Source organism: Apodemus sylvaticus, chromosome 5 (genome assembly GCF_947179515.1).
Source record: "Apodemus sylvaticus chromosome 5, mApoSyl1.1, whole genome shotgun sequence".
NCBI classification, from domain to species: Eukaryota; Metazoa; Chordata; class Mammalia; order Rodentia; family Muridae; genus Apodemus; species Apodemus sylvaticus.
The window spans coordinates 119,984,715-120,007,188 of NC_067476.1; the positions used below are offsets into that span (position 1 = coordinate 119,984,715).

General features: G+C 40.0%; 1 protein-coding gene across 3 annotated transcripts in view; it reads left to right on the top strand.

The window, feature by feature from the left end:
* The window catches only part of Slx4ip (SLX4 interacting protein), a 166,181-nt gene that overhangs the window by 139,071 nt on the left and 4,636 nt on the right, over positions 1 to 22,474 (top strand). For all 3 annotated transcript variants that reach the window (XM_052183734.1, XM_052183732.1, XM_052183735.1), the window contains 2 exons: positions 2,396 to 2,484; positions 22,243 to 22,343. In XM_052183734.1, the coding sequence (XP_052039694.1) occupies positions 2,396 to 2,484; positions 22,243 to 22,343 (190 nt within the window). The remainder of the gene's footprint in view (positions 1 to 2,395; positions 2,485 to 22,242; positions 22,344 to 22,474) is intronic.

Genomic DNA, 22,474 nt, shown 5'->3' on the forward strand with positions numbered 1-22,474 from the left:
ACTGGAACGGGGTAAATGAGTTCCAAGAAAGCATTTTCCTAGCCCAAAGCCAGCAAACCTTCTGTAAGTATTTACTGAGGTCAGCTCCCAACTCTCATCTGCACAAGTCCTAATGCAGAAAGTGATACTATGTGCAATCAACCACAGTGAAGTAAAGAGATAATGTCCAGTCTCTCTGAATAGATCAGAACCTTAGAAAAACCACCTTTATGGAAATTCATTCCCAGAATATGCATGGTTAGCTGTACTTTCTTAACTCTTAAGTGTTGATCAGATATATTACCATCTTAAAAAAAAAAAAAAACAGAACATTTTTCTTTCCTGTGTATGAGGTCTGCCTTCATGGATCTATATTTGTGTCACATATCTGTGCTTGGTGCCCTTGGAAACAAGAAGACGGTGATGGATAGCCTGGAACGACCATGATGGGTGCTAAGAATTGAACCTAGGTCCTCTGGAAGATCAGCCAATGCTCTTAACCACAGAGCCATCTCTCCAGCCCCCATATTAGCTACTTAATGGAGGTCTTCTATTTGTTTACCTCAGCTACTCAAAAAGCTAACCTTTTATCAGTTACAATGCAATCTAGCTTTACATCCTGGTGGAGATTGGTGGTGTTTAAATCTTTATTTAAATATTAAAGTAACAAATCAAATATTATATAACCAATCAAAGTGATACAAAAGAAACTTTTAAGTTAATTTGACTATCAAAGTGTTCATAATCTATCACTCTTCTTTTTGAGAAGAAAATAGAAATATAAAATAGCTGGAGTGATTACCATCTTTTTTTTAAAGATGGTAATATATCTGTATTTTTTCCTCCATAAAGTAGGACATGGGCTGTTTACCACTTAATCCCAATCATTTATTTCAAGAACTAATTAATATATAAATATTTTAAAAATTAAATTCTATAATTTTGTTCTTAGTGGTTTTCAAAAACCATCAGAGACCCCCATCCATATGGAACATCTGTGTGGGGTCAGACTTTAGATGCACCCATGACTTCATCTGCAAGGAAACCTTTCTAGGGGAGGTTCCCGTTGACAAGATCAGAGCAACAAGTTGGCTGAAGTCGTGGCTGGTATCTATCTGTGTTAGTTAGGTAGTGGGACCCAAGTGAGGCAGATGGATGGAGCTTTTACTTAGAACATCTGACCTGTTGTTATGAACAGTATGTTTAGAACAGTAGTCTAAACTGTTTAGAACAGTAGTCACCAAAGAAACAGCAGTGGCCCAGGGCTCAGGGGAGAACCACTCCAGGAACATTAACCCTTTTAAGTCCTTTGGTGCACTCTGATGAGCAGGTGGTAAGAAGGGGTTGCCTGTGTTCATTCTGTGTGTTTGCATAATTAACACCTTTGTGCTTAACTAACAGTTGAGCCAAATGGAGCTGTGTTACCCTCACTCAGCCTCTCATGGCAGGACATTGAAAGGTTTCACTTAACCTGGCTTATACCTCTGCTTTAAAAACATGCTCACAGATGAGAGGGAATCTTTCCATTTTAGAACATTGATTGTTTCTTATAGCAATGTACGTATGTGATATAAAAAAGATTCAGGCAATGGGGCAAGTACCAAGAGATGCAGAATCCTCCCCATCCAGTGGAGGTTGGTACTGTATCTGTTACACATCACTCTAGACATGTCCCATAGTTGGATGGTGTTTGGTTGGTGTACATGGATGGACAGAGAGGCAGGTGAAAGAAGAGGAGATGTAGATGACACTGCCTATGTTGTGTTCCCATCACTAATTGAAGGGTCCTTATTCTGTGCTCCATCCTGTGTTCCCACTTGGAAGTCAGTGCTTTGCTGTCAGAATCTGCAAAGGTGGGTTGCTGTGACCAAGAACTAATGCTATCTCTACTGTTGCATACTTAACCATTCCCTTAATTGACTACCCAATTCCTAAGAGAAACGGTTGTTTTCATAACCCAGTTCACCTTAGAAGCTTGCTCTCTAGTGCTGAATTTAGCCCTTTACTTCTCTCCAAGAGCCAGGAAGACAATGAATACATGAATGGGTTACAATTTTAGATTTAGATCTCACATTCTTCCCCTTTTTTCTTTAAGTCTGTATGCTGATTAGAAAACACTGATATTTCTCCCCAAATAGGACTTCTAAACAGCAAAGGTGATGCTAACACAGAGAACAGTTATAATAGCCTATCTGGATATTCCATGTGCTAAAGTAATTCAGTTCAGTTTGCAACCTCTTAGCTCTTCCTAGAACACACTCTGCCCAAGTGGTGGAAATCTTGTAGAGAGAAGAAGGGAAGGAGATCCCAGTCACATGTATGTGCTGTATATATTGCCATAACAAAAAGTCAACAATGATTTATTTTTGCATGGTATTGTTGCTTTTACTAACTTGATCTTCTTTGTTTTGTACAGAAGTTCATATATTTCCTGAGAGATTCGTGGTATGTGTTAGTCAGCTTGCATTTGGTCATGATACTTGGGCAAACCAGAATGAAAAATCGGTATGTATGGAAAAAAAAAAAAAAAACTCTGTAAGAGAATCTGCTTAATGCTGAGTAATCATGGTGGTAGCGATGGTGGTGGTAGTGGTTGGAGAGAGAGAGAGAGAGAGAGAGAGAGAATGTGTGTGTGTTGGCTGTCTTTTATTATCAGCAGTTCAGCACATTTTAAGAGATGTCTTGCCTTCTGTTTTGTATGCTAACATTGATCAGTTAATGAGTTAAGTAATTAATGTGTTGAGTTCTTGTTTCTTTCCCCTCCAAACCCTTTAATATTTAGTTAGATAAGAAGTATCTTATCACTTTCAACTTTAAATGAGGCAACAACACTCCAGAAAAACGTTGATGGTGTTTGTGATTATAAATGAAGAGAGGTGAAAATCTGTGGTTCCACTGGAACTTTCCATTGGGGTCAGTGGCTTCTGAATTATATTCCATGGTGAATATCTGATGGTTTCCCTGAGAACTAGTGGTTCTCCCCAGTGTATTATTTCCTAGCTAATAGAGTTCATTTTCTCTTGCTCTCTCTTCTCATGCTAGGCTTGAGTTCTATCAGGGCCTTGTTCTGTTTCACTGGAGTTCTCTATTCAGACAAATAGCTGAGGAAAATCTACTCAAAATGTAGCTTATATCTGTGTCTAAGCTTAACATGTACTCTTGACAGTATCCTCATTATTTGTATATGTATCTTGCTTCAATCACACTTTAGTCTATTTAACTTGCCCTCAAAAAAATTTTAGGTCTACAGCTTGAACCTTCAATGAACAGGAAAAAAAAATATATAGAAGGCATTCACCCAGTCATAAAGTATGACATGATTATTATGCTTCTAAAATAATTTATGGGGATATTAGATTATCCCTGTTGTTTATTATTTTTTAACCCATATGAAATTTGAAATTTGGCTCACATAGTATAAAATCAGGTTCTTATCTCATCTTAAGTAAATACATAAGCAAAGTGTTTTGGAGCCTCTGAGACAATAGAGACCCAGAAGACGTAAAGAGCTAAAACTCATACTTGCATTTAGTTCCTTTGTTTTGAGCAGAGAATCCTTTCAGAAAAGTCAGTGCGGCCCTTTTATGTCCTCTTCATCTGTCACAACCACTCTACGTATGTACACAAAATAAGATCAGTGAAGCAAATTAGTCCAAAAGCTAAAATTTGAAATATTTCCAGGACATTGTATTGTCTTTGAAGATTAATAAATACTAAAGTAATTTCGTTGGGATATATTTTAATAAATAATTCATAACTGATTTTTCAGAGCAAGAAAAAATTGATCTGTAGTTTATAAAAACAATTATTAACTCTACCAGAATGTTATTGCTTGCAGATGGGATACAAGAGAAATCAGATCTTATATCTGATGTGTAATGTTAATACTTAATATCTTAAATTGTTAAGGAAGAATTAAAGCATCTGAATACAAAGGAAACATTATCCTCTTAGGGGCTCTGGTATTTGTACAGATGTAAGTTTTCTGTAGCTGCTGTTATATAAACCCTGAAATCTGGAGAATTTCCTGATTATTGAGAACTTTCATACTTAACCAGCCGGGACATTTTACATGGGGAGTTTGGATTCCTTATCGTTAACATGTTCTGATTTTTAGCAGGTACACATTCAAAGTTGACCATGTTAGCTCATGAGAAAAATGTCATTTATGTCACATGGTTCTTTTGTTGGTTCTGGTGGCTCTTTTTGGTTATGTCTCCCTTTCCAGTCACATACACACTTTCCCAGCAACAAAATCTAGCGTCAATACTACTACACAGCTCCACTGCCACAGTGTTCCCAGCTTCAGCTGAGCACCCCCCACCCCCTACCCCGCTACCCTCTCCCACCCCCGGGTTCTTCAATCCACTACTTTCTCAGGAATATTGGCACTAGAGCTATGAAATGCCCAGGCCCTCCTGCAAATCCCTCATCAGGACAGTCATACTGTCTTTATACCATTGATATCTGACCTCTTCCAAGTTCACCTGTCTCAGCTATATAGAGATCAATAAGCAACCTCACCCTCCCTGATGCCTCCTGGCAGAGAAAGAAGAAATTGATTCTCATGATGTACCTCAAACACCCAAAACTAATGATCGGCCTCTTCCCCAAGCATTTGAATTTCTTTCCATTTTACATTGATGTTTACAAAAAGGCAGGATCCATCGCATTCTCTCCTGCTTATCACTCTAAGAAATTTCTGACTGGGCAACGTTTGGGAACTTGGCTCTCCATGTAACTATACTGGCAATAAACTGGAGTTATTTTTTTAATAATTGTTTATATAACCCACTGTTTTGCCATCCACAGTACTGATGGGGGAAGGGCAGTGATCTTGATCCTGAGAACAGCTTCAACCTCTCCCTGGGACTGTAGCCATTAAGGAGTTCTCCTTACGTTCCCCATGCTCTCTGGATCACCTTTTTCTTAAGTGAGAATTTGTTAGGAAATACGAGAGCATCTATTGGAAACTACTTTGCCAGAGGACTCTTTCAGCCTTGAGACTAGGAATCCAGAAGTATTTAGCACCCCAGTTCTTCAAGACAGCTGCATTGAAGAACATATACCAGATCACACAGCACAAAAGAAGCAGAGAAATCCCCTTCCTCTACAGGCAGAGTAAGAGTAGTTCTTGCTGTCCCTTTACCACCATGCCAGCAAAGTCTGTTCCCACTTTGTCAGCTCTGTCTGCCTATGTGGGCACAGACAGTTGAGGAGGCCCTCCTATTGTAATAGCCCTGCACCGGGTCCATGTGTTTGGGATGTGGGAACTGAGCTGTGTACTTTGGGAAGCAAGGGCATTATTATGAAATGAGTCACTGTATTTTTCTTACTAGAGTTTCTCATAAGAAGTCTCAAAACTCTTTTAGCCTCAGATTTGACCTACTGCTGACTGTGGAGCCAGAGTCTTCCTGACAGTTTTTACCTTTGTTTGTTCTATTTTTCTTTATCAGCATAAAGAACATCAAGTCAGATTTTACTATACTTGGAGATATTCCACAAAATCAGCCTCTCTCTGGCTCTCTCTCTCTCTCTCTCTCTCTCTCTCTCTCTCTCTCTCCTTCTCTCTCTTATTCTCTCTCTTATTCTCTCTTTTTCCTCTCTCTTCTCCTCTCTCTCTCTCTCTCTCTCTCTCTCTCTCTCTCTCTCTCTCTGTCTCTCTCTCTTTCTCTCTCTCCTCCCCCATCCCAAATTTAAGTCCCCTGTGTGAGGCTGTCCTTTTTCAGTTGTAAAGCCCTGGAGGTTTGGAGACCGCTGAAATTACTTACTAGTTTCTTTGATTTCTTTATGAAGTTATGTAAATAACCGTGAACCTCTGTATATATCTGGGACATTTCAGGGTCATTGCAAAGCTACTGTTTGATTGTGTGTTGGTTACAAGCCACTCCTAGTCTCTGGAGACCATGGTTCCCATTCGATCTGACCATTACATTGAACAGAATGTTCTGGGTGCTGGCTCTATACCAAGATCTCCTCTGAGTTTCAGTGACACAAAGTAAGAAAATACTGCTGCCCTCTAGTTGCTTATAGTCTGGGAGATTGACATTACTATTGACTGTCGTAGTTACCTAAAATCAGGCATAGCCTAAAAACTGTGCATTTAGAGAGTAAAGCCCAGAATTTAGACTTCCACTCTTCGTTTTAAAGCTTTAATGTGTCAAAGACTAAGATCCAACTAGAAATAAGAAAATGACACATATAACAGTGACAAAATGACAAATGACAGTGCTGCCTAAAAGTGAGCCCACGCACTAAGATTATTGGGGGGTTTCCATGTTCACCTTCATCTGAATTGTGGCTGAGCTATGAAAATAGTGTCAAGTATGCACGCATGCACACACACACACACACACACACACACACCAGGGCAGGGTCCGCTCTGTAACACAGACTATATGGAAAGATTGCTAAGAGGCTCTGGAAATCAACAATATTTAAACACTAAGTTCAATACATCTCCTACACCAGGCTATTGTTTATAACAAACAAACAAACAAACTTTCTCATTTATGAATATAATATTGACATAAAATTAATATCAAGCTATAAACTACTGTAGGTTGAATTATATTTAGCATAGGTCTTATACTCCTCAGTTGTGCACAGTCCAACTTATGCTGGCCTTACAAAAGAGAGGGTGTCACATTATCTCAAAAAGCCTTTCTTACATGGAACTTCTGTCAAGGAAAAAAAGGATAAAAATACACTAAATAAGAATTTTAATATGATTTTACACAACATAGTTTTTTAATGTAACAACAATCTTGTAGAATCTAGTCATTTTATTTTAGGGAAAATAAACAAGTTATAAGAAAACATTTTAGGCCTTATGTTTTTTAAAACAGAAGAAGCACAATTTAAAAAACAACAACAACAACAACAACAACAAAAAAAAACAGAAGAAATGCACTACATAAAAATTTGAGTGTACTAACTAACTTCTGTGTCCTGTGAGGAACTAAGTACTCTCTGATGTTTCCAAGTTTTGTATGAAGTATCAGACTTTAAGAAGCCACTTTTGTCTCTGTTTATAGTTATGGTTCGTGGTAAATTACATGGAGCTGTCAAGACATTTCTGTAACACTATGGAACGGACTTGAGTTTGGTAGAAAGGCTCTTTAGTATATCCCATTTTCTAACAGTCCAAACTTGGTTATTCCTTAGCAGGTAGTTCATTGCATCAAAAGATTAAATACAAATATGCACAAGGAAAGTGAAAACTACCTTTGACTCAACCCAAAATAATCTTTGTTACTAACCTAATCTTTATTATTACTTCAGCCTTAATAACTAACCTCAGTGGATATTTACTTTAGCTAGGACCCTGTTCATTTATATTAGTTCATTTCTGCTTTCCTATTGATATTCTATTGATGATATATTTTTACTTACTATATAAAATATTCTTATGTAGCAGAGGACTGCCTGTCTGGCTTCAGTTGGAGAAGATGTGCTAAACCCTTGAGAGACTTGAGGCCTCAAGGAATGAGGGAGCATCCTGTCTGGATAGGGGGGAAGAAGAACATGGTGAAGAACTGTGGGAGGGAGATGGGGAGGTGGGTAAGGACTAGATAAAAGAAAAGCAAACAAACAAGAGTAATTCTTAGTGAGCTTATCATTTTTCTTTCAACTATATGTCATTGATGGCATGGCAGGAATCTATGTCTTTTCCATAGTGATTTTTTTATTAAACTAATAAAATTTATTCTAAAATATACAACTCAGTGTTGACATTTTTAGTCATCAAAATAATTTATTATAGTTAAATGCCTCTTAAATATACATGATATCCTTTGAAGCTAAAAGTAATATGCACTCAACCAATTTTTAAAATCTATTTGGAACATTAAACATGATAGAAGTAGAATAAAATCTCTATGAAGTCCTCTATCAAAGTAAATTGTGACAAGTTCCTGATTAGACAGAAATCTTTCCATCTCCAAGGGAGAATATACAGTGTAACTGGCTCCATAGAACAAATTGGGTACTGTTCCTTCTGTTGCTATTGAAGAATATTGGTATTAGCTCTTCTTTGAAGGTCTGATAGAATTGTTCATTAAACCCCTCTGGTCCTGGTTGGGAGACTTTTAATGACTGCTTCTATTTCTTTAGGGGTTATGGGATTGTGTAGATTGTTTATCTGATCCTGATTTAACTTAGGTATTTGTTATCTGTCTAGAAAATTGTTCATTTCATCCAGATTTTCCAGTTTTGTTGTAGGCTTTTGTAGTAAGATCTGATGGTTTTGTTTTTTTTTTAATTTCCTCAGTTTCTGTTTTTATATCTCCCTTTTCATTTCTGATTTTGTTAATTTGGATATTGTCTCTCTGCCCTCTGCTTAGTCTGGCTAAGGGTTTATCTATTTTGTTTGTTTTCTTGAAGAACTAGCTCCTTGTTTTGTTGATTCTTTGTATAGTTCTTTTTGTTTCTACTTGGTTGACTTCAGCCCTGAGTTTGATCATTTCCTGCTGTCTATTCCTCTTGAGTGTATTTGTTTCTTTTTGGTCTAGAGCTTTCAGATGTGCTGTCACTCTGCTAGTGTATGCTCTCTCTAGTTTCTTTTTGGAGGCACTCATAGCTATGAGTTTTCTTCTTACTACTGCTTTCATTATGTCCCATAAGTTTGGGTATGTTATAATTTCTTTATTCCTTCCTTGACCAAGAAAATCATTGAGTAAGGTTCAGCTTCTGTGTGTATATAGACTTTCAGTTGTTTTTGTTGCTATTGAAGACCAGCCTTAATTCATAGTGATCTGATAGGAGGCATGGGATTATTTCAATCTTCCTGTATCTGTTGAGGCCTGTTTTGGGGCCAATTATATGGTCAGTTTTAGAGAAGGTACCATGAGGTGCTGAGAAGAAGGTATATTCATTTGTTTTAGGATGAAATGTTCTATAGATATCTGTTAAATCTATTTGGTCCATAATTTCTGTTAGTTTCAATGTGTCTCTGTTTAGTTTGTGTTTCCCTGATCTGTCCATTGATGAGAGTGGGGTGTTGAAGTCTCCCACTATTATTGTGTGAAGTACAGTCTGTGCTTTGAGCTTTAGTAAATTGTTTGTATGGCTATCTTCTTTTGGATTTGTTGAAAGATTACTTTCTTGCTTTTCCTAGGTAATTTCCCTCCTTGTGTTGGAGTTTTCCATCTACTATCCTTTGTAGAACTGGATTTGTGGAAAGATACTGTATAAATTTGTTGTCATGGAATATCTTGGTTTCTCCATCTATGGCAATTGAGAGTTTTGCTCAGTATAGCAGCCTGGGCTGGCAGTTGTGTTTTCTTAGGATCTGTGTAACATCTACCCAGGATCTTCCAGCTTTCATAGTCTCTGGTGAGAAATCTGGTGTAATTTTGATGGGTCTTCCTTTATATGTTACTTGACCTTTTCCCCTTACTTCTTTGAATATTCTTTTTTTGTTTTGTATATTCAGTGTTTTGACTATAATGTAACAGGAGGAATTTCTTTTCTGGTCCAATTTATTTGGCGTTCTTGTATGTTCATGGGCATCTCTTTCTTTAGGTTAGGGAATTTTTTTTTCTATAATTTTGTTGAAGATATTTTCTGGCCCTTTAAGTTCGGAATCTTCATTCTCTTCTATACCTATCATCCTTAAGTTTGGTCTTATTGTGTCCTGGATGTTTTAGGTTAGATTTTTGCATTTTGTATTTTCTTTGACCGTTGTATCATTATTTTCTATGTTATCTTCTGCACCTGAGATTCTGTCTTATCTTTTATTCTCTCAGTGATACCTGTGTCTATGACTCCTGACCTCTTTCCTAGGTTTTCTATCTCCAGACTTATCTCCCTTTGTGATTTCTTTATTGTTTCTATTTCCATTTTTAGATCCTAGATGGTTTTGTTCCATTCCTTCACCTGTTTAGTTGTGTCTTCCTGTAATTCTTTAAGGGATTTTTGTGTTTCCTCTTTAAGGTCTTCTACCTGTTTACCTGTGTTTTCCTATATTTCATTAAGGGAGTAATTTATATTCTTCTTAAAGTCCTCTATCATTGTCATGAGATGTGATTTTAAATCAGAGTATCGCTTTTCTGGTGTGTTGGGGTATTCAGAGCTCACTGTGGTGGGAGAACTGGATTCCTATTATGCTAAGTAGCCTTGGTTTCTGTTGCTTATGTTCTTGCCCTTGCCTCTTGTCATCTGGTTATCTCTGGTGTTACCTGGTCTTTCTGTCTCTGACTGTGGCTTGTCTGTGTGTCAGTACTCCTGGGAGACCAATTCTTTCCAGGAGGAATTTGGGTATGGAGATCTGTGGCACAGGGTCAATTCCTGGGTACAAATGGAAACCAGAAGGATCCTGTGCCCAGCTATTCCTTGGTTCCTTTGTCCTGATGGCTCTGGGTTGGTCCCTCTGAGCAGAAGTGGTTGCCTTACCTGTTCTCACAGGCCTGTCTGCACCCCTGGGAGACCAGCTCTTTCCCAGTGTATTTGGGTATGGAGTGCTGTGGCACAGGATCAGCTCTGAGTGCTGTTGCCTCTATAATGATTTTTACCATGGAAAATCTTGGTGTATTTTTATGAAAGTATTTTTCTACAATTTATTAGTTTGAGAGGTAGGGTCCTTTTTATTCTGTATATTGACCAGAATCATGCTAATCATGCTCCTTAGGATTAAGGGAAAACTACAGTCTCTTACTTCACCATCTAGATCTCATAACAATCCCCTTAAGGGACCAGTTTTCCCTTTTGCCATCTAGAACAAAATATTCATTGATGTCACTAAGATATTGGTGTTTTCCTATGAAAATAGCTGTCATCTGCACAGGATAGGTCTGTCCCACAGCATTGTCTCAGTAGAAGGCATCCTGAAATATCCTGTCAAAAGGCCAGATTTAAGCGCTAACTTGAATGGTTCTCTTGTCAGGCTATTGTTTAATTCTAAAGCATTCTCACAGCGCTAGGCACAACAGAGGCTGACTGCCGCCTGTTCTGTCTCCAGTTAGCTGGAGTCCAGTATCAGGTTAGCGCATGGTCAACAGTCAGGGACAGATTGGTGTAGGGCAGACTGTAAGACAGTCTCCTTTCGAGGCACCTCTCCCTGCAGCACCCCTCCCCACTGCCCTTAAAAGACTCTTCTCTGGTGATAGCGGTGAGTATCATTTTGGTTGGCTCCTTTTTCTAGACTATGACACGGAAAAATAGGAAAAAATATTTCTCAGCTTAGATCATTTTTAAATATTAAATATTGCATATTCATTATAGTAATCCAAGGTCTTATTCTTCTTTCTTAATAAAAAAAAAAGTCTCCCAAATTTTAAACAGTAGTATTGCAAATGAGATATGATATATTTCATCACCTGAGGGTAACTTGCTCACTACTGAATTAAAAGACTCTAAGATTAATAATTAGCTGGGGTAATAGAAAATGATACATCTGGCCCTCTAATCCTTGTTTTGCATAATGTTGCTTCTATGTTCAGAGACATGAAATTTGTCCTCAGTGACCAATTATACTTTAGATTAATTAGGAAAAGCCTAGTGTGGAATAGAACAGAAGGAAGGGTATTAGAGTTAATATAGACCTGGCTTTGACCACTGCATTCCACCCATCACTTGCTGGAGGATCTCAGACACAGCATTTGACCTTTGAAAACCAGCCTCTGACTTGGTCCACAGAGGTAAATGTGATATGTACAATAGAAGCCCTGTTAAGTTCTTCTACCTGTCAAGTGAAATAATAAATATTAAAGTGCCTTATAAACACTGAAGCACTTGTGTGTACTAATTATCACCACCATCATTTTCTTTTTTCCCCTGAGAAGTGTTCATATAAATGCTGTACTGCTAGATTAGTGAATAATCGTATGTCATCTTCATGGTCTAGAATTGAGACTTGGTTATTCATTCCCATCTCACAAGAACTTAGGCCCTTGGTTCTGTTGTGTGCTTCTATTTATCTCAGCAGTATTTTGCAACTATACAAATTGCAAAAGGCTAAGGGAGAAGCCCCCATGTAGTCAGCTGGTCCCGCGGCACCCTATTGACCAATTGCAGAGACTACCCAGCTAAGCACTTAGGAATTACAGCAGCTATCAGTAGATTCCTGCTGGGATGAGACTCTGGAGGGTAAAGCCAGTCATTGCTCTAAGGTTTTAGGAGTTGGGAGATAACAGACTTTTCAGGCCTAAATTTCTAGGATGTACCACAGAACACCCACATTGACAGCATAGATAGAGCCCCATGTGTGAATGGGGTTTTGTTTGGAAAATACATTAATAAATAGATGATTTAGAATCCACACTCATTTTCCCAAGGAAAGAATGTCATTATGGAATAAGGTTCCCAGACAAGTCCAAAAAAGCTGTTCCTATCAGGAGATATGAGTCTTGGAAAGAGGGGCCCTGATTGTCTGTCCTCAAGGAAATTAGCAAGAGCTATTTCTTCCATAACTCGAGGCAGAGGGCCAGCTCTAGAAAGAAATTTGCAATGAGATGACTGTGATGTCTTTTTCTGGTCTTCCGCTGCTTTCCCACTACTATCCAGGCTTCTTTAGGCTGTCTTTTAGCTAGCCGTACTACCTGTGCTAGTGGAACACACCATACCTACTACTGTCCTCTCCCTTCCTATCAAGGTTTTGAGCTCAGCACATAAGAAGTCACAGCAGTCTGCCCCCTGAATGAAGGCTGTAGAGGAGGTACTTTTAAACAAGGGGACCATGGAGATAGGCCAAGTTTCCCTATGGTAACTCAGCGTACTTTAATATTTATCTGATCAAAGTTAAGAGAATTTCATACAACTCTAATAGTGGTCAGTAGGTCCCTGTGTCAGCTGCAGACCCAAATCTATGTATTCTTTAAAATACCATGTTTTGTTATACTTGTCTGCACCAAAGACTCAACAGTAGCCTCAGCTTGGTCAAGATTTATTTTTAGGTTCTCAAGGGGAGGTGAATGTAAACTGGAAAATCCCTGTGAAGTGTATACTTCCTCCATGATAACTTCCTTGATTTTTCACAGATACAACCTTTAGAGCTACATTCTTTGCAGCAACTTACAGGTATTTCCCTGGATTTGTATACAACAATTTCTTGGTCACACTTCAAAGGGAAGATTTTTTTTTTCTTTCTTGAGATCGGATCTCATGTATCCTGGGCTGGCCTCATACTCACTGTGTAGCAGAGGATGGTCTTGGTCGCCCTGCCCTCCTGCTTCCTTCTCCTCAGTGCTGGGTCTCCTGTGTGTACTCCCTGCCCCATTGTGTAGCGCTGGGCCACAAACCTAGGGCTTCATGAGTGCTTAGAAAGTACTTACCTAAAATAAGCTACATACTCAGCCCTACGGAAGGAAAATATTAAATTATTTTAAAGGAAAAATCCATAGTATTTGTGTCTGTGGGTCTAGCACAGTCCACAATCCCGGTTCTCTCTCCCCTTGAGATCCACCCTTTCTCTGAAGTGGAAGAGGGAAAGGCCTAGAGGACATCACAGAACCTTTGAAATGGAGAGCGTGGCTGCCTTCTCACACTGCTCCACTTAACAGCTGCTGCTCCCTGTATCTCCTACTTTGCCTAAAGTAACACAACACACATCTACTTACATTGTCCTTAGGAAAATGGCATCAGTCCTGTGGCAGTCGTCAGGAGCTACCTCCTTTTTTGTTTTTTATCCCTTTGCTTCCATTCCTTTGAGTTTATACTGATACTCAGATTATACCGACTATGTCTTTCCTTTTTTATGATCCTGTTCCATCTGTGTTTCCCCCTTTTATTTTTTAACTTATTACTAGATAAGGAAAATATTAGAAATGAACTTTGGAGGGTGCTTCCTCCTCGTGCTAGAATGCATGTGTGGCATGGACACACCACACTGTGGTCTGAGATGGTGTATTCTTGTGTGGGGACCTCATTTCAGCCGCTTCTCTCTGACCACTTCAGCCTTCCATACTGTGTCACACTTCAGAACGTCATTGTACATGAAAACCAGTGGCACTGCACTAAAGTAATAGATACATTAATGCATTCAGCCTTATTCTGTAATACTTTTACCTAAATAAGCAGATATGGTGTACTAAACTTTTATGCAGCTCTTATTGTTTATAGACGGTGTTGCTGGCAGAGTGCAGGGGCCTGGCACCTACAATAACTTATAAAGTACAACCAGCTTGAGAAGCGATTCTGTGAATCTTGAACCTTTTAACTTTTAATGGACAGGAAGGGCAACTGCAAATAGCATAGGGGTGGTGAGGGAAATGAACTTTTTACCGATGTCCCTGACAACTCCAAACATTAGGTACAGCCTGATCAGAGACCGAGTATTCTGAAAACTCAGTTTCTCACCACTGTTAGTTCTGCCAGCCTCTGTGCTGGCTCTGTTCTCTGCCTGTATATGGTGCTTGATCCTGGCATCTCTAGGTCTTTTCTTCCCAGGGGGAAAATGAACAGACCTCTACCCAAGACAGCTGTGCCGGCTAGTTTTATATCAACTTGACACAAGCTGGAGTCATTTTGGAAGAGGAAACCTCAAAGAGAAAATGCTACCACCCAATTGGCCTGTGGAAAGCCTGTGGTACATTTTTTCCCACCTTGCTCTGGGCAGTGCCACCTCTTGGCTGGTGGTCCTGGGTGGTCTAAGAAAGCTGGGTGAGAGGCCATGAGGAGCACATCAGTAAGCAGCATTCCTCCCTGGCTTCTTCAGTTCCTGCTTTGACTTCCTAATGGGCTGTGATACAGAAATCTAAGATAAACTCAGTGCTTTCTTCCCCAAGTGGCTTTGGTCAAGATGTCTTAGTGAGGCAACAGAACTGTCCCTAACTGAGACAATAACCAGGGCTTTTAAACAAAAAAAAAAAAAAAAAAAAAAAAAAACGGGTCAAGAAATTGATGTTCCACAAAGACAAATCAGGTTTCCAAATCTCTTAGCCAGATGGTGACTAGAAGGAACTGTTGCAGCAGACTTCTGATTCAGAGTTACCTATCTACCTCCATCCCACAATGACAGCAAATGATGTGTAGGCCACTCTGCAGAGAAGAGAAAGCACTGCCTGGGGTGGCCCTATGGATAAGATGCCAGGAAAAGGACTTTTGAATTTCTTTAGGTATAGCAAGCATCTTTCTCTTTTCATAAACTGTAGGATTTGTGAAGACACCAGAGCTTATTTGTTTGTTTTAAGCAACAATGTCAAGAAAAATAGTGCCAACACTTTCTAGTTTCCAAAGTATGCTTCATTCACCTCTTTATACTCAAAAGCAAAACAGAGCAGGCCATTGGGGTTGTCAGACTGGCCCTGGGACAAGCCAGCACTGAGGGTGAGTCCTGGGGCTGTGCTGTCAGTCAGCTTTGTGCTCTCTGCCATTTCCTTTGCTGATAAACCCTAGACAGACCACCTTAGCAGATCATGAGAAATGAGCATCAGTGACTTTTTTAGTATTCTATTATATTATACTTGGTGAATTACCTGCTTTTAAAATGTAGTTGAGCTATTATTTTAATGTGGAGTGAATAAAACAGGATAGGAAGACACCTATGAGAAACTGGGTTCAGTTCTCAAAAGATGATGATGACAATCATGGTGATAAAAACATATTACTATATTAAATACTCCTTTGGAAGGAAAAATTGTACTGTCCTCATGTGACAAATTTTAAAATCTTGTGAACAGCAGTTTGGTGATCTAGTCCTGGATTTAGTCATGGCTGTGAGACATACCAAGAATACCATTCAGCAGGTAGGTCAATGGTTTGACCTGGTCTCCACATGTCACCCCAAATCCAACCTCATCTATTATTGAAGTCTTAATGTTTCTAAGTAAGTGCTAGTGAATCAGCTATAAAGCTTTCCCAAAAGAAGCTACATTCGTCATCTAGTCATTGGCATTGCCACCTCATGCTATTTGCTTAGTTCCTGACCAACAAAACCTAACCCTGGGCCGTGGTAACAGTAATAAAACCTGCTTCACTAGGCTAATATCGGGAGTATCATTGGCATGCATCTCCATTTCTCTGCTTGTCCTTAATGAGAAATGTTCCCAAAGCATTGTTTATGGATGCACTGACCAAGGTGGTTTTCATTGACTGCATTCTGCCTGTAAGCATTCGAAAGACAAGTTGAAAATGATACGCTCTGTATGAAGTCTGTTTGTATGTCTGGCTGCCATAAACTCAGTGCATAAATGAGGTTCAATATTTTTTATATTGATTACATGTTATAATATTTTATAGATGTTGTTAAATAATACATATTGAAATTTAATTTCACCAGTTTCCTTTTACTTCTTTAATGGACTATAGAAAAATTCAGGTTATTGTCCAGCTCATAGTATGTTTGTATTAGAAGAGTTCTGAGTCTATTATCATCTCAACTTAATGGTAGGTGCTTAAGTCTCAGCTTTTCCCCAGAACAGCTTCTTCCTATCCAGGTAGCATTTCATTTTTGCTGTGGTCTAAAGGCCTGCGTTCTCCTCTTGGCAGCAAGCCCATTGATGTTTCTTTTCTCTTATTTTCTTCCCTGTGGGGACCCTATGCTTCTCTTTCCTTTCCAGTGGTTCCTTTGTCTCCTTTTCTGCATCTTCAACATCTCTTCATGTGCCTTTTCTACCCAAACTCATTCCCCTGTAGATCTCCTCTGTGCGGTTTCGGACACTATATGGAAGGATTTCCCCAATTTGCATTGGCAGCTAAAGAACAGAACTGTATTTTGGTGAATTGTAAGCTGAGACATCCAAGAACACTGACCAGTGGCTTTTCTGTGTCGGGAGAGTCTGATCTCTGCTTCTAAGTTGGTACTTTACTGCTACATCATCTGAGAGAGAGAGGGAACACATCATCATGTGATGAAAGACAGAAGGACCAGCATGAACTTCCTCTGTTGATCTCTCTACGGGAACCTGATGTCACTCATGAGAACAAAACTTTACAACTTAAATCGCCTCTTAACATTGGCAATAGCTGAATTTGGGGCTGGGAGGCACAAACCGTTTTGTATGTTTGTTTATTTCTCCTGTTAACAGAAGCTCCATGAGACAGTCTTTTCCTGTTGATGTATGTCTTTTCACTAAGGCTGTCAGGCTCTGTCTGCCTGAGTTCTGTGACTCCTGATTGGATATTCTACTAGATTCTGCTCAGTTACCACTACCATGTGTTTTTAAAGCACTTCACTAATTCTGCTGGGTATAAGAATCACTGGGGATCTCGCCTAAAATATACCTTCCCTGACCCCAGCCTCTAGGGATACAAATGCAGTAGATTCTTGGTGGAATCTGTAACATTTCTTAACAAGGTCCCAAGGTGATTTTGCTGGATAATGCTAGTACACTTTGCAAAGTCTGTCTCATTGCACCAAGTTAAGTTAATTTCTCTATATTGCTTTCTTTCTTGAATGTTGTTTCATATATATCAGCAGAGTGTGAATCACCTGGGAACCTAAATATAGATCTCTTAGCTCCACCTCAGACCTTGTGAATCAGAACTTCCACGAAATGAGTCCTAGGATTCTTTTCAACAGGGCTGGGGGGTGAGGGAAGGCCTGCCCAAGTGCCTCTGCTGCAGTCGGTCTTCTGCTTGAGTCCAAGCTGGTCTTACAGACCCTGAGCAGGTCCTAACTCCGGAGTAAGGACAGGTTTTCTTTGCCATTTTAAGCTCCTTTCCTCATTTACCCCACAATGTTCAAAATTGCTGTTCAGTAAGCCAGGTCAGCGTGGGATAAATGCCAAGAGGTTACTCACAGTTTCCATGTGCTCTTGTAGCTTGAATATTGACCACCAATTCAAGGACATTTCAAACCAGTGTAACAGGTGTGGCCTAGCTGTCGACCTTGCTTTAGTGGGGATGCCCTCCATCATACTTTCAGTCCAGGAATTGGATGCTCCCCAGATCCAAGCAGACAACCAACGGGGCATATGCATTTTCATACTTTGCCTGCTCAGCCTTTCTTTGTATCTGTATAATGGGACACGCTTGGACTGCCTTCAACCTTGAATTCGCTGGTCTCCAGAGAGAGAGTGAGAGGCCTCACCCCATTGCCCTAGAACCTGCCTGGACTGCACAAGTTACTGACGGCAGGGTACTCTCCCGGGTTAGACGTGTGGAGGCAGTAGCTTGTCCTGCTTCTGTTGTGATACTTGCTCAGATAGAAAGCTGTAAATCCAGAACCCAAACTATTCTTAACAGTAAAAGAACTTCTGGGGAATCAGTATCCCAGACCTCAAACATTACTACAGAGCAATAGTGATAAAAACTGCATGGTATTGGTACAGTGTCAGGCAAGCGGATCAGTGGAATAGGATTGAAGACCCAGAAATGAACCCACACACCTATGGTCACTTGATCTTCGACAAAGGAGCTGAAAGCATCCAGTGAAAAAAAGATAGCCTTTTCAACAAATGGTGCTGGTTCAACTGGAGGTCAGCATGCAGAAGAATGCAAATCGATCCATTCTTATCTCCTTGGACTAAGCTCAACTCCAAGTGGACCAAGGACCTCCACATAAAACCTGACACACTGAAACTAATAGAAAAGAAACTGGGGAAGACCCCTGAGGACATGGGCACAGGGGAAAAGTTCCTGAACAGAGCACCAATAGCTTACGCTCTAAGATCAAGAATTGACAAATGGGACCTCATAAAACTACAAAGTTTCTGTAAGGCAAAGGACACTGTCAAAAGGACAAAATGTCAATCAACAGATTGGGAAAGGATCTTCACCAACCCTAAATCTGACAGAGGGCTAATATCTAATATACACAAAGAAGTCAAGAAGGTAGCACTCAGAGAACCAAATAAACCTATTAAAAAGTGGGGTACAGAGCTAAACAAAGAATTTTCACATGAAGAACTTCGGATGGCTGAGAAGCACCTTAAGAAATGTTGAACATCATTAATCATTAGGGAAATGAAAATCAAAACAATCCTAAGATTTCACCTCACACCAGTCAGAATGGCTAAGGTCAAAAAATCAGGAGACAGCAGGTGTCGGCGAGGATGTGGAGAAAGAGGAACACTCCTCCACTGCTGGTGGGATTGCAAGATGGTGCAACCACTTTGGAAATCAGTCTGTTGGTTCCTCAGAAATCTGGGCATGACGCTTCTGGAAGGACTCTGCTATACTACTCCTGAGCATATACCCAGAGGATTCCCCGGCATGCAATAAGGACACATGTTCCACTATGTTCATAGCAGCCCTATTTGTAGTAGCCAGAAGCTGGAAAGAACCCAGGTGTCCCTCAACAGAGGAATGGATAAAAAAAAAATGTGGTATATTTACACAATGGAGTACTAGTCAGCCATTAGAAACAACGAATTCATGAAATTCTTAGACAAATGGATGGAGCTGGAGAACATCATACTAAGTGAGGTAACCTAGTCTCAAAAGATGGTATGCACTCACTGATAAGTGGATATTAGCCTAGAAACTTTGAATACACAAGACATAATCCACATATAAAATGATGTCCAAGAAGAACGGAGGAGTGGTCCCTGGTTCTGGAAAGACTCAGTGCAGCAGTATAGGGGAATACCAGAACAGGGAAGTGGGAAGGGGTAGATGGGGGAACAGGGGGAGGGAAGAGGGCTTATGGGACTTTTGGGGAGTGGGGAGCCAGAAAAGGGGAAATCATTTGAAATGTAAATAAAGAATATATCAAATAAAAAAATATGGATTAAAAAAATAAATCCAGCAGTTGAAAAAAAAAAGTGGTAGGAATTGGTTCAGTGGTTAAGAATAGAGTGTGCCAAGAAATAATATTCACAGAATTTGTCCTTGGCCTAGATGGCCAGCAAGCTTTCAGGTTGTGAAGTTCCCTCCTGGTTCGTCTACTTCCTAAGTACCTGACCTCCGCTGTATGCCTTGTCCAAACTTGAAAGAGTTAAATGTGTGCTAGCCTCTTTGAATATGGTAGATTTGTCCGTACTCCTTGCAGAAGGTCAGCTCATTGCTTAGGCAGAAATCTAAAGAATAGTGGTGTCAGCTCTGCATGCTCCAGCAACAGTGCAGCCGGACTGCTGTGCTCCATCTGTTCAAATCCTGGACTCTTGTCTATGGATAAGCAGCGGATTTCATTGTTATGCCAGATAAGAAAAGCAGTAATCAGCTGAAAATCCGTTTGGGAAATCCTATTCCCAGGTGACGGCTGCTTCTTTAGGACAGTGAGTCAAGAGGACAGCACTAGAGCCCACAAGCTGTGATTTAGTAACAAAGGGATGTGAACTGACCCTAAAAATGTATGAACAAGGGAGGTCTAATGAGTCTTGACAGTTCAAGGACTGAAGAAGGAGAATAATCATTTTTTTCCTGCCCACCCAGTCTCCATATAAATGTAAATATGTCTCCTTCAAAAAATTGCCAAATGTGGTTTTAATTTATAAGCTACAGACCAGCCTTGCTGAATGTGTACTCAGGAGTTTATTTGTGTGCATGTGTGTGTGTGTGTGTGTGTGTGTGTGTGTATGTGTTCTCTCTCTCTCTCTCTCTCTCTCTCTCTCTCTCTCTCTCTCCCTCTCTCCCTTTCCCTTTCTTACTCCATCTTGCCTCCCTCCTTCCTTCTCCCTCTCCTCCCCTTATCTCCCCCACTCACTCTTTTTTGAAGTTACAGGCTTTATACTTCAGAACTGGACTCTCGGACTCCCTCTCCCTGCCCCCTCCACTGTCACTTTTCTTCCAAAGACATCCCTGACTCCGTTGTTGGAAGACTTTAAGATGAGAATAGACTGCTATATTTCTAAAAGACGTTTTTTGAAGTTCTCAGAGGAAATACATGTACTTTTTAGACATAACTAAGTCAGTGGCTGAATCCACACTGAGATTGAGATTTGAAGAGCCTGTCGCTATCGCTGTACCACACTTGATACAGTGGATGCAGAACCCATTGTTGTTATTTATGACCCTGTCTGCCTTCCATTGTGGGCTTCTTCCAGCCTTGGGGAATTTACATCATTCCTAATAGCAAAAGGCTTTCTGGTTCCCACAGAGTTGTTCAAAGCCTGACTCATGCTCCTTATGTTAATTGTTCAGCTCTGAAAATACAGCACTTACAGGGTGTGGCTGTGAGGGGAAATCAACTATTTACAGGGCATGCAGGACATGTTTAGAAGTGTTTCACACATAAATCTCCATTGCTCCCAATCTCTCTCAGCCTCCCTCTTTTGCCTTCCCCCTCTGACATAAGTTGAAGTATTCTTTTTCCAAAGATTAATACTAGGAAACAACAACCAAAAAATGACATATTACAATGCAATATAACCCAATAAAGTCAGTTATACTTTGTTCACTGACCATTAAAACTAACTTAGTTACCAGTGGACATACCTTTGAAAGGTCCTAGCCCAGGTCTGAAGCCATAGTCATGGCTGAGAGTTCATAGACTCTGCTAAATTAGTATTGTGAGGTTCAATTAGATCAAGGCTTTAGGGATACACTGGAATAATACATTTGGCAGCCATCTTCCAGAATCTCAGGGACTACCACTATTGATTCCTTAAGGAAACCTACTTTAAACAAAGACCTACTGATAGGTACCAAACTGCTTCTCATGGGTCACAACATTTTATAGGAATTTTGATGTGAAAGAATGCTTGGTATCCTAGACAACCAGAGCTGATAACACCTTATCTGGACTATCAGCTTCTAACCTAAGGGAAGAAATTCCAAAACCATTACATGGGTCAGCTCTGGCCCAGGTTGGCACACTTAAATTTTGTAATTACCCCTTTATGAAGCTTCATAGTTATGTTTTTTAAAGGCAGATAATCTGTGTATAAAACCATAGCTGTGATGACTATAAAAAGGCAGAGGCTCTTAGGTCCTTTTGTTGTTGTTGTTTGTCTGTTAACCAAGATAGATAAACTCCAGTTTTTAAAAATACCGATATTAAAAGGTTTAAGTTGGTACTGTTTTAAGGTTAACAGAGGCTATACTGGCAAATAAAGGAAATGTGGAGAAAATTCAGGATTGTCAGGAGACTGGCACTGCCTTTTCACGAGCATGCTACCACTGACTCAGAGACTCTGCCCTTTGGGGTTTGGGGCCACAGAGATACCAGATATTGTTCTAGATGGCTTGGGATCCGCAGTTTCACATTACGGTTGTGTATGGTACATATTAGTGCATGAATGGAGTAGACAAGAATGCAAAAGCAGTTGTGACCCACACCAGAAAATACCCAACTGAAAGCAGTTGAAACAGCCAAGAACAGCAGTCTCTTTTATTTAGTATTTACAAAATAAAGCTGTCGATCTGAGCCTTCCTGGTGTAACTGTTTTCTCTGGTGTTCAGCTAATAGACTCCTGTTTGAACCTTTGTTATCTTTTGGAGTAGACAATAAAAGCCCTCCATGGAGTGTCTGATTATTTTGCTGAGTGCGCGGGGATTTCACCTTCTCCTGGTACAAAGCTCAAGAGGAATGCTCTGAAGGAAATGTAGGTCCAGCATGTTTCTTGTGTCTCATTTTCTGACTGCCTGTGTGGATAGTTGTATCACTAGAAGAGTCTATCACTTAATGACAGTGTGTATGGACCCTAATCAGAAGCCCCTCTGCGATTGGTTCTTC